Source organism: Heptranchias perlo, chromosome 9, assembly GCF_035084215.1.
Source record: "Heptranchias perlo isolate sHepPer1 chromosome 9, sHepPer1.hap1, whole genome shotgun sequence".
In the NCBI taxonomy this organism is placed as follows: domain Eukaryota; kingdom Metazoa; phylum Chordata; class Chondrichthyes; order Hexanchiformes; family Hexanchidae; genus Heptranchias; species Heptranchias perlo.
In genome coordinates, this window is record NC_090333.1 from 13,767,624 (window position 1) to 13,780,575 (window position 12,952).

Below are 12,952 nucleotides of genomic sequence, written 5' to 3' on the forward strand. Positions count from 1 at the left end.
CCAGCTCTACCCCTCCACCACCTCTCTTGATTGCTCCACTGCCTTTGTGTTGTCAGACTATGGTCCAGCCAGGCTTGGATGAGCCACACTTTCCTCCAACTAAACATTGGTAAGTAAGCTATTGCCCTTGGCCTCTGCCACAAACACCAATTCCTTTCCCTTCCCCAGTAACTGTCTATGGCTGAACCAGACTGTTCCCAACCTCTGTGTCCTATTCGTCCCTGAGCTGAGTTTCTGACCCCATTTTCTATCCATCACAAAGACTGCCTACTTCTGTCTCAGCCCCTGTCCCAGACTATCTACTATTGAAACCCTCATCCAGGGTCAACTGTCCCTGGCCAGCGTCCAACCGCCACCCTCCAGAAACTTCAGGTCATCCAAAACTATGCTTCCCATATCCTCTCCCACACCAAGTCCTTCTCGCTTGTGTTTTTGCTGGCCTGCTTTGGCTCTTGGCCCTTCAATGCTTCAAATTTAAAATTCTTATCTTTGTGTTTAAATCCCTTTATAGTTTTGGCCCTCCATATCTCTAACCTCCTCTAGCAACCCCCCCCCCCCCCCAACTTTGTTCCTCTGACTCTGTTCTTTTGTGACTTCGCCCCACCGTAGTAGTGGTGCCTTCAGCTGCCTAGTCCCCACACATTGGAATTCCCTCCCTAAACTCCTCCTTCTTCGTGTCCCTCTCTTCCTTCAAGACCCTTCTTAAAACCCATCTTTTGACCAAGCTTGTGGTCACCCCCTCTTAATATTTCCTTTGGATCGGATTTCATTTTTTTCTTAACCCTCTGTGAAGTGCCTTGGGATGTTTTTCTATATTAAAAGTGCTTTATAAATGCAAGATATTGTTTCACCAGTGTGTTGCACCAGCATATATTCAAAATGCACAATAACGTCACGAGATATTTTCTGAAAATGTAATATCTATAAACTAAAAATGAAATGGCTCTCAATTGGAAACAGAAAATATGTCATCATCTCTAGCTTGTTGACTGTCATGAGAGTGCTGGTTTACCTTGAAATGCTGGTGGTGCTGCTGTAATATTTCCAGCATTTTCTGTTTTTATTTCAGATATCCAGCACACAGTTTTACTTTTGATCTCTCTCTACTTGTTTGTTATGTGTGCTCCTGGTTGACTGTGCTAGTTCAATTTTTGACAAGCTGCAGTGAAATTGCAGGGTGTGGTGAGCTTTGCACTTGTGGTTTATGACATAATCTAAATAATTTGATCAGTAACAGTTCTGCATCAGTCATCTGTTAATGACATGTATCTAATGTTCTAACTTCAGTGTGCCATTCATATCTTTAGCACATTAAAGTGATACTATTTACCCTGGTCAAGCTTCACTATTAAAGATGGTTACCCCCTTGTATTGACACCTTGTCCAATTTGTAACGTTTTTCTTGGATTCTCTATTCCCTGCACCATTTCTCAACCAAGGTGCCCAGGCAACTTACTCCCAATTTTTGTCCAAAGTCACTGGTTGTTTTCAAATCCTTCCATGACCTTGCCTCTTCCTATCTCTGTAAACTCCTCCAGCCCTACAACTCTCCAAGGTCTCCGCGCTCCTCCAGTTCTGACTTCTTGCGCATCCCCAATTTTAATCACTCCACCATTGGCGGCCGTACCTTCAGCTGCTTAGGCCCTAATCTTTGGTAATCCCTCCCTAAATCTCTCTGCCTCGCTACCTCTCTCCCCTTTAAGACCTTCCTGAAAACTTACCTCTTTGACCAAGCTATTGGTCACCTTTCCTAATACCTCCTTATGTGGTTCAGTGTCACATTTTATTTGATAACGCTCTTGTTGAAGCACCTTAGGATGTTTTACTACGTTAAAGATGCTATAGAAATGCAAGTTGTCAATAAGTACACAAGGGCTGCTGTATGTGACTTTTTAATGACTTGCTTCCCCAGATGGCCTAATTTGTGTGCAAAATGGAAGTAAACATGTTGCTAACCATGCTGCTGAGTGGTGCATTCTGCTATGAGCTGCATAATTGGGCTATGTAGCTATTTTTGTAATCCATATTACTGCGGTGGCATGATATGAATATTTTAGCTCTCTTCCTCTTTGCTATAGCAGCTACCCTTAGAACTAGAAACATTTGGTGAGAAGAATATCAGTTAGACCGATGACACTCAAACTGAGTCTTGGGGTTCTGCTGCTGTGCGACCAATCAAGGGGCGTGTACGTATGGCAGCACAGTGCAATGAGAGTATGTTGAACTCTGGAATGTGGTCATCGTCCCATTGTTGCTGCTAAATTGCTATCCTCAGTCTAACAGTCTGCTGTTAATTTCAAGCTGTGATGTTTTCTGCAATTTTTAAATCTAGCAGATTGAAACAGCAATGATTTTTTCCTCATTGAATCAACATTTTTTTTTACTTAAAAGTTGACAGCTCCTCCTCGGTGGCTGATGTAAACCGTGGAATCTTTACCTTTGAAAATACTTTATATAGAACTGCTTGATCTTCTGTTGTGTTGCTCCTGGATAAAGGGAAAGATAGAATTTTTATTTTTGTGTAACTATCTACTTGTCTTCCCCACTCATTCTTTGTACCCTTCTTTCTATTTGTCTTCTTTTTTTTGTCTTTTGACTCTTGCTGTGTATTTTCTTGTAATTCCCCTCCTTTTAATTTGCTATTTTAAATTCACTGTTTGATTTCTCCAGGGCTGGCTTCTAGGCCATGCTGTGAGGGATGTGGGAATCTTGGTCTGGTTAGTTCTGGCAGAGGAGAGAAGCTAACTTAGAACCTCGGTGTGTGGCTGAGGTCTGAGGGGAGAGGAAATATGGGTTGGACTAAGCTGGTGTTACCAGGCCATGCAAGAGATTTTATTTGAATACCTCCCCCTAAAAATCTAATCATTTTAAAAAGGAAGTAGGTTAAGAAAATTATGATGAATAAAAATTTAAAAAGTTGTTGTGTGTTCTGAAATTGATTTTCAGGATATGATTGATCTTTGATTATATAATATGGATAGCATGGACTAATCTGCTTTGGTGGAAGGGCCCCACAGTACAATATTTTAATGTGAATTGTGTATGATAATACAAATTGCTCTTGTGAAATCTTCAGCAGATGGATAGCTTTCATAGTAATTGAGAGTACACAACCCTATACAGTTTATATTTAAATAGCTATTTAGCCCAGATGTCTTTTCAGCGCAAAAATGCTTTAGATCATATAGACTTCGAACAATATCTCTCTTCGGTTAGCAGCGGCTGTCTCCTGATTTCACCAGTTGCTAAATCACAAGATATCATATGAGCAAACATGAGTAGCTGCCACAATTTATCTTCACCCAACCAACCAAGTATTTTTCTACTTATGTTTTGAGCCTTAATTTTTGTTGCCCTTCACTTTCTTCAGATGTTTATTTTTCTATCTACTTATTACTTTCAGCCAGTATTTGTTCTTTTTTATAACGTATATATTGTTTGTTCCTGACAATTCTTATATTCTGGAGTGGTGTAAACCTTTTGGTATTTTACTGCTCTAGGATTTACTCTGTTCGGATGTCTTTGCAAAAGAATTTAGATGGCAACAGGATATGGGATTAATGCTGACAGGCTTGGGGCTTTCAAATTTCATGGGGTAGGAAGCCTTGAGCATCCTTGAAAGCCATTACATTATATCAGTATTGAGTCATTAATGGTTCTCTGTTTAGTTCACCGTGGTGACCGACACTATCGTCACAGGCCCTTACGATAATAACTGACCTTTTCTAGTATGGTACAGAGGAAGCGCACAACAGACTACAAGAGTTGAAAATTACTTTCAGATATAGTCTCCTCCCTCAAAAATACGACTTTATTTTTCCTTTCTGGAGTTTTTTCGGTATGTCAAATCACAGCGCAAAGTAGGAATTTAGTTTGCTTCAGTTTTCTTGTTCTGATAAAAGTAGTGGGTATAAAATTTTGGCAAACTTCAAAGTGTTTATTGCTCAAAAGAAAAGTGGGCATTCTTCTGTGATTGCTACCTTTGCATATACAGAATTTTATGATCAATTTTATTTTAATGGTCATAATGGAGGAAGAAGAGTAAAGATCTTTTATGTGTCTGATGGTGCTCACCCGCCCACTTAAAAATTGCTTTGGATACTTTGCTGCCAGCTGGAAATTCTGGCAAGTTAGATGAAATCTTCATTTGCAGTATTCAGTAGTAATGAATTCTCTGGACCCTAAATTGATAATTCTATGAATTTTAGCATGGAGGTTTTAACTTAGCCTTGTTTGCATAATGCTGATAACTTGTGTTGAGTGTTCTTTGGATGCTCAATTTATTTGTGTAAACTCGTGCAGGATAATTGCATCTGAATACTAAGCAAATACAATCTGCTGTTAATGCAGTAAAAAGTTACATCAGAATTCATGCAGCAGCATTTTGTAGTAGTAATATCATAGGTTCCTATGAACTCCATCTGACAGCTGCTGTTACTGTGGGAATATGGGACTCTGGGGAGCTAGTGTTCAGAATTAAAGTTGCTCAATTGAAAACTTTGCAGACAGAGTTTGCACTATTCTATAAGAAACACAGCTGTCTTCCAACTTTTTTTTAGAGCAAAGACATGGAAGTGTTTGATTTCTCAGTTCTAGAAGCCAATTCTGAGCAATGAAAGCAGTGTTGTCAGTAGAATTTCAGTAAAGCACAATGGTGGGTGCATGCACTTTTTGTGAACTGATGGAAAACGCCTAGCCGTCTAATTATAGATTTTCTTTCAATCTTTGGTTGTATCTGGAGAGAGCATTTTGAAGGACTAGTGGTGGAAGCAATGCGAGGCAATAAATTAAGAGCACTATACAGAAGCATATAGAAGACTAAGACATATTGGGTTGTGTGTTCTATAGTTTATTTCTAAGTTAAATAAGCCGAATGCTGACACTTGAACTTCCTAACATAGAATCCTTAAGGTGATTTGGTCAAGTTGCCTATGATTTGACTGCTGAATTTAGATTGTTCTTGGCTAGGTGAATAGATAGGAGGTTGTGTCTTGGAAGTGGAGTTGACAGATGTTTTTGAGAAGTTTGCACTCCTGCTTGCTGTCTTCCCATCTGCGCGATGGCATGTAGTTACTTCCAAACATAACACGTAGGATCACAATGTTGTGAAATTGAAAGTCATCACAAAATTCTTTTGCAAATGTAAGTTTTAATTTTAATTTGCATCTAATTTGTCTGCTTCAGTTTACAGAGGAGAAGTTTGGCCAAGCCGAAAAGACTGAGTTGGATGCCCACCTGGAGAATCTGTTGAGCAAAGCAGAAAGCACAAAACACTGGACTGAAAAAATAATGAAACAAACTGAAGTGTTGTTGCAACCAAACCCAAGTAAGGAATAATTTTACACTGTATTGTACTCACAAAGTTTCTAGTACTTGAGGTTTTTATCAAATTCAAATAAAATAAGGTTAGAAGTTACAAGAATGGAAACTGGCCGTTCAGCCCAACCAATCCACGTTGGATGTTGGGAATCGGGTTATATATGTTTAATTTTTACATTTTAATAGTGATGGAGGCTGATGATTTAAACCCTTTGGGAATGCCATTTTACAGCCTGTGGAAGAATCCTTACCTTTTATTTTTACACCAGAGTAGACTTTGCTCTTGATTTTTAAATTTGTACTAAGAATAGTTTGAGTGAGGTACTGCTAATTTCTTTTTTCTGTTTTTTTCCTATTCTGACCTTGCTTCTTGAATCTAAGATTTAATTTTATGATTTTTTTTCTTTTCCTCTGGGAAAATTCAAATCTAATTAACTGGTTTTGCGCTATTTTTTTTCTGGGTTTTGAGTTAGATAAGGCAGAACACTTGGATGTTTTGAAACCATAGAGGACTGCAGTACTGAAAGCTATTAGCTTTTTAGTTTTTCAAGGTGAAGGCTTTTGTATACTTTGGTATTTTCATTACCCTAAAATGAGACAACCAACTGCAGTCAGATCCTCTGGCTTCAGAACAAGTTTGAAAAAGATCCCGTTACTAAAACTACACACCACCTTAACTCTGTTTCTTGCTGAAGTCTTCTGAAAAGATTTATTGAAAATCTTGCAAGTTAAAGGTTTCAAACCATCTGCAACACTACCAGTGAGAAATGTAAAACCTAATGTCCAAAGAAAGGTCATTGTTCCAGTTCTTGGAAATAACTAGTTTTCTCAAACAACCAACATGATAATGGTGAATATTTTGGTTTAAAATTTTGTGCAAGTCTCAGGAGTAAATAATCTTACTCTACAAGTCATGGTACAGTCTCATTAAAGAACTTCCTTCTCTTCCCACCCCACTCCCCTCCTAAAAATTGCATGCTATTTAACAACTGGCATCACTGTCCTTTGCACTGGTGGTTTATTGCCGAATAGTTTAGGAACAGGAGTAGACCATTCAGCCCCTGTAGCCTGTTTCGCCATTCGATTAGGTCATGGCTGATCTGTATCTTAACTCCAACTAGCCGCCTTGGTTTCCTAATCCTTAATAACCTTACCTAACAAAAATCTATCAATCTCAGTTTTGAAATTTTCAATTGACCCCCCATCCTCCACAGTTTTTTTTGGTGGGTGGTGGGGGGAGTTCCAGATTTCCACTACCTTTTTTTGTGTGGAGATGTTTACATGGTATTCGTGAATCAATTGAAAAGGTTTGATTCCATTTTATCCAATGGATACTTCTGGATAATTGTGGAATGCCACTTTCATTAGTTAGCAGTGTCCCAATTATGTTGCCAATCCGCAATCTTGCTTTGGCTAACACTGAGAAAATGTGATCTCACTCTACAGGCGATGTGCTCTGCCTGCAGTATACTTTTTGTAGTGATTTTGATATTGAGGTAGGACTTCACAACATACCTGTTTTTCTCAAAAAATCAAATTCACTATCCTTCATATAGTATGTATGATCTCTTTAAAACCACTAAACCAGGCTTCATTTACTCATGTAAAATTTTTTAAATGTTTCTTGAAATATCAAATTCTGCAATTTCAGTTGTTTCTATTTAAATCTTGTGTTTGTCACGCTTATCAGCTGACTTACCTAAAATTTCTCAGTTCTCACCAGAATTTCACTGAGTTATGGTGGGTGAGTGACGTTTTTCAACTAGCTGCAAAGTAGGACTGTTGATTTTTCACTAGAATTTCAGTCCAGTATAATTGTGGTGTCTGAATTGCTTGTCCTGTTCACTTGAAGTATGCAAAATACCCAACAATAAATCTAGATTTTGTCCTTCCAAGCTTGGGCCTAGAGAGCATTTTATATTTTAATATGAAGATGATGCAATGTTTAAAGGTCTGTTGCTGTTAGCAGTAACAGTGGGAGCAAAATAAGGTGGTGAATTAAGAGTATTGCAAAACATTAAAACCTATTGGCTTAAATGTGATTTCTTCTTTAGTGAGTTGGTACCAATACCCTAAATAAGCCTTTACATTTGTAGATGTACAGTTGGTTATAATGAATAGTCAGTCATTTCACGTGCTTTAATAGCAAATAATTATCCGAACTGGGTGTCTAACTAGGGATGGAAACTTAGCCATATTGAAGATCAAGATGACAGTTGTTGTTTGCAATAAATGTGATGCTTTTATAATGGAAACTGCACTTTATAGAATAGATCTTAGAACAGGGGTAAGGAGTGAATAATGCCTCCATTGCTGCTGCTACTCCAGGTTTCAGACCAAATATTGAGCATGATCAGTTTAGCAGTGCAGTGGAAACTGAAAGATTGCTTGCCTATAGATATTTACTTTTTGCAACTTGCTTCTAGCATTTCTGATGCTAGAAGCTGGAATTATCTGTAATTATGAATTTTTAAAATAATTAAACTTTGTCAGGTAGTGCAAGAATGCGAGTGTTGAACTCTCCGTTGGTAGTGTAATTAAACCTACTGTGGAATGGAGGATAAATGCTGTATTTCCAGTATGTTGATTAATGAACTTTTCATTTTTAACATCAACACTACTATTCTCGTTGAGTTGAACAGTTGATATAAAGCTGGAATACCAGCTAGAAATCCCAATATTGCCACTAAAATGCAATCCTGTCATTTTTAGAATTTATAATCCTAATGAAATGCATTCAGATTTAACAAAGATGTAAATTATGATTTATAGACTGGTTCTGACTTTATATAAATGTAATGTATAATGTAATTCAAAAACAGATTTTTACATATTATTGTGAATTTTGTCCTCCTCAAAGTGATGGGTCTTAGTGCTACAGAATGGAACACTTACCATTTCATGCACCCACTGTTGACAATCAAGCACTCCCAGTTAAATGCATAGTGAAACTCCCTCTACTTAGCCCCAGCAATGGTCCTCAAACTGAAATTTGGAAGAGCACCCCATACTGCACCAGTTTAACCACATCAGCTATCCTGTGGCCTCTTTAAGTGAGACTGGCAACTAGTGCTGTATTAAAGTTAATTTGTTCTATAGATTCATGCCTACAAACAGATGGATTGATATTATCCAAACTGGTCATTTTATATAGGAGCTTTACAGCCAGCAGACAAACAAAACTTTCATCCCTTCCAGCTTGGGCTGGATTTGAACCCAGATGTCAGCAGTAAAAGGCCAGTATCTAATCCACTGCTGTTAGGCGAGGGTATCCAGGGATATGGAGCTATGGCGGTTAAATGGGGTACAGATCAGCCATGATCTAATTGAACCTCCTACTCCTGTTCCTATGTACCACCCAGTCCCACTAAAAAAAAAAGTATCTAATATTGAAATCAAACAATTGCTCTGTTTGGCCACCTTGAGCAATTATGACAATTTGTAATTACATTAAAATGTAAGTTGGATGTTTTTATTGCTTGTGTGCAGCCACAGAAAATTGAACCTAATTTGCAGTCTTGTGATCTATTAGCACATGATCTCTAAATCAAATTTTGTTTGCTTCTATCCTTTCATCTATAGATACTAGAATAGAAGAATTTGTGTATGAGAAACTGGATCGAAAAGCACCGTCTCGTATGAATAACTGTGAACAGTTAGGACAGTATATGCTTGATGCTGGAAATGATTTTGGTCCTGGAACTGCATATGGTATGAGAATTGGAGCATTTAGACAAAACCTAACTTTCTTTTGCATTGTTGAGTACAGTTTTAAAACATTTAATTTATTTCCTTAAAACAAGGTTTCAACCGTATGATCATTGATCCCAATTGGTCAATCCTGACCAATTGGGAATAACTTTCAGGAGTACATATTACTGGTCTCAAATTGCTATGATCTGAGCAATACTTAATTTTCAATCAAACTGAAATGTGTCAGTTACCTGGTAACATCTGGAAGAATCTACGTTCACAAAATTTCCTTCAGGTGGCAGAGCACTGTTTTGGGTGACTAAAAGTTCAACTGTAGGGAATATGATCCTTGCATCATTCTATTTGGCACTAGCATAACTGCCCAATTGTATTAAAGTAGCAATTGGACAGGTAGCTTTTATAATCGGGCAAAGGGATAGCCTGAGTAATTTTTGAAACTTCTTTTTCCCCACAGGCAGTGCTCTTATTAAATGTGGAGAAACTGAAAACCGAATTGGTGCAGCAGAAAGGGAGCTAATACATACATCAGCAATTAACTTTTTGACACCCCTTAGGAACTTCCTGGAAGGAGACTATAGAACAATATCTGTAAGTTGAAGCCACTTCCTCTTGCCTGTTTTAATTCACATAGCATTGTTGCTTAAAGTCTTAGTTATGCTCACAGTCCTTCCCCTTCAGAATCCTGAGTTTATTTGAGGATCGGAAGTTTCTCTCCTTCCTATACACATGTACATGTACAAATACCCCATGGCTCCATAAGTGAGCAGCTACCAGTGCTCCATCGAGAATGGGCAGGAGATAACTCTCTGACTTTCCTTCCTTGCTTATCATCCACTTTATAATGCAGAATCAAACCTGCATTATAGCTATTTTGTTGTACTGCATTATAGGCATCAATTTAAAACTTAGTAGAAAGTTGAGCTCCGATTGGTTACAAGAGAATTAAGCTACTACAGTTTTTCTTGGCAATTTTCTCCCTATTACTTTTTAATTCATTCATGGGATGTGGGTGTCGCTAGCAAGGCCAGCATTTATTGCCCATCACTATTGAGAAGGTGGTGGAGAGCCGCTGCAGTCCGTGTGGTGAAGGTACTCCCATGGTGCTGTTGGGTAGGGAGTTCCAGGATTTTGACCCAGCGACGATGAAGGAACAGCAATATATTTCCAAGTCAGAATGATGTGTGACTTGGAGGAGAATGTGCAGGTGGTGGTGGTCCCATGTGCCTGCTGCCCTTGTCCTTCTAGGTGGTAGAGGTCACAGGTTTGGGAGGTGCTGTTGAAGAAGCCTTGGTGAGTTGCTGCAGTGCAGCTTGTAGATGGTACACACTGCAGCCACGGTGCACCGGTAGTGAAAGGAGTGAATGTTTAGGGTGGTGGATGGGGTGCCAATCAAGTGGGCTGCTTTGTCCTGGATGGTGTCGAGCTTCTTGAGTGTTGTTGGAGCAATTGGAGAGTATTCCATCGCACTCCTGACTTGTGCCTTGTAGATGATGGAAAGGCTTTGGGGAGTCAGGTGGTGAGTCACTCACTGCAGAATACCCAGCCTCCAACCTGCTCCTGTAGCCACAGTATTTATGTGGCTGGTCCAGTTAAGTTTCTGGTCAGTGGTGCCGCCACCCCCCCCCCCCCCCCCCCGGGATGTTCGGGGATTTGACTATGGTAATGCTGTTGAATGTTAGGAGGGGGAGGTAGTTAGACTCTCTCGTTGGAGATAAGAACATAAGAAATAGAATCAGGAGTAGGCCATATGGCCCCTTGAGCCTGTGCCACCATTGAATAAGATCATGGCTGATCTTTGGCCTCAACTCCACTTTTCCCCCCAATACCTGTCGATGGTCATTGTCTGGCACGAATGTTACTTGCCACTTATCAGCCCAAGCCTACTAACGGCATCGACACCGGCTGGACACATAGCAGGCATTACTGGCTGGAAATCTGAAATGGCGACCTTGACTGAATTTCCCCCTTTTGAAACTGTGGTTGCTTAGACTAATTATAAAACCTGCTGCGACCCCAGCTAACTCAGCACAGACTGGGAATTAAACATGCGACCTTCAGTTCTGAGAGACTCAATTGCATATTTCATTTGGTGGCTGTGTTCATTTTTAGTACCTGGCTTATTTAGTGTCATATCTGACATTCTGGGATTGAGGGTGGCGAATGGCAGTATAGACCAGCCCTGTACTACACTAACAGCTAACAGTCTGGCAAAGCACTGTTCAGTTCCACTGTGCCATGCAGAGTGGGAAGAAAGTTATTTTAGTGCACTGGACAATTAGCTTCAATTAGAATTATTTGTGTTTTATGACATTAATGTTTAGGATCAATTGATGCTTTCAGAAAGAACGCAAACTCTTGCAGAATAAAAGATTGGATTTAGATGCAGCAAAAGCAAGACTGAAGAAAGCAAAGGTCTCGGATGCTCGTTCAGCTGTGAGTGAAGCACATAACTGGTGTAATTGAGTGCATAACCTTTTGTATCTTCTTACATAATTTAAACTTCAAGTTAGAGTCTACTTTGAAGAAAAGCCTCCAACTAGTGAGGCTCCGTGTGCTTTAAAAATAATTTGGAAGATTAAATATGAAAGTACTAGAAATGACCATTCTCAGAATGCAAATAATCGTATGTATAATTTTTGTATGACAAACAGCAGTTTGGTTTGAAAATTTAAGCATGCAATAAGGATGAGATTGAAATATGATACTACTTATCTGTGCCAAGTTTTGACTTAATACAGAGCCTAGCAATGTTTTAAGTAGATTCAAAATGCCAGAATGGATTTCTCAAGGATGTTGTGAATAGTATTTTTCTGAAATGTAAATACAGTACTGACTAATGCAGATGTGTAGCATACTGTGTACAGTTTAGTTGTCATTGGCGCAGTGGTAGCACTCTCTCTCTAAGTTAGGTTGAGAGTTCAAGTCCCACTACAGGGACTTGAGCGCAAAGTCTAGTGCAGCACTGAGGGAGTGCTGCACTGTCGGAGATGCTGTTTTTCAGTTGAGACGTTAAACTGTCTGTCCCCTCAGGTGAACGTAAAAGATCCCATGGCACTATTTTGAAGGTAGTCATGATGTGGAGATGCCGGTGATGGACTGGGGTTGACAATTGTAAACAATTTTACAACACCAAGTTATAGTCCAGCAATTTTATTTTAAATTCACAAGCTTTCGGAGGCTTCCTCCTTCGTCAGGTAAATGTTTACCTGACGAAGGAGGAAGCCTCCGAAAGCTTGTGAATTTAAAATAAAATTGCTGGACTATAACTTGGTGTTGTAAAATTGTTTACAACTATTTTGAAGAGTAGGGGAGTATCCCCCGGTTTCCTGGCCAATATTTATCCCTCAACCAAAATCACTTTTTAAAAAAAAATGGAGATTATCTGGTCATTATCAAATTGCTGTTTGTGGGACCTTGCTGTACAGACGTTGGCTGCCGCGTTTCCTACATTACAACAGTGACTACACTTCAAAAGTATTTCATTGGCTGTAAAGTGCTTTAGAACGTCCTGAGGTCGTGAAAGGCGCTATATAAAAGCAAGTCTTCCTTTCAATGCATAAATAATGTGCACATAATGTGATCCCAAGCTAGCCATTTGCTTCCCCTCTTCTGCTGAAGCATCGAGGCCAGATGGACTGAAGATGGGGATTATTTACTGAGAACTTGGATAGCAGGGTTTGAATCACAATGTACTAAACACTTATTTTTGTGCATTCATTATGAACTGTCTTGTTTCCATGCATTGAATTTTATATAATTTTTCAGTCAAGAGGAAACTGCAAACCAAGTTTATGAAACTAGTCCTTCTACTTTAACACTTTAAACACTGGTATTCTGGTGAATCTGCACTGTAGCCCATTCAAAGCCTTCGGTTCGGTGCCCAAAAGTGAATGCAGTACTCCCGATGGGCTCTATACAA

At 39.2% G+C, this 12,952-nt stretch overlaps 1 protein-coding gene across 1 annotated transcript in view; it reads left to right on the plus strand.

Moving 5' to 3' along the window:
- The window catches only part of LOC137325131 (endophilin-B1-like), a 30,964-nt gene that overhangs the window by 2,229 nt on the left and 15,783 nt on the right, over positions 1 to 12,952 (plus strand). The window contains exons 2-5 of the mRNA XM_067989875.1: positions 5,185 to 5,326; positions 8,902 to 9,030; positions 9,488 to 9,621; positions 11,374 to 11,466. Coding sequence (XP_067845976.1) covers positions 5,185 to 5,326; positions 8,902 to 9,030; positions 9,488 to 9,621; positions 11,374 to 11,466 — 498 coding nt within the window. The remainder of the gene's footprint in view (positions 1 to 5,184; positions 5,327 to 8,901; positions 9,031 to 9,487; positions 9,622 to 11,373; positions 11,467 to 12,952) is intronic.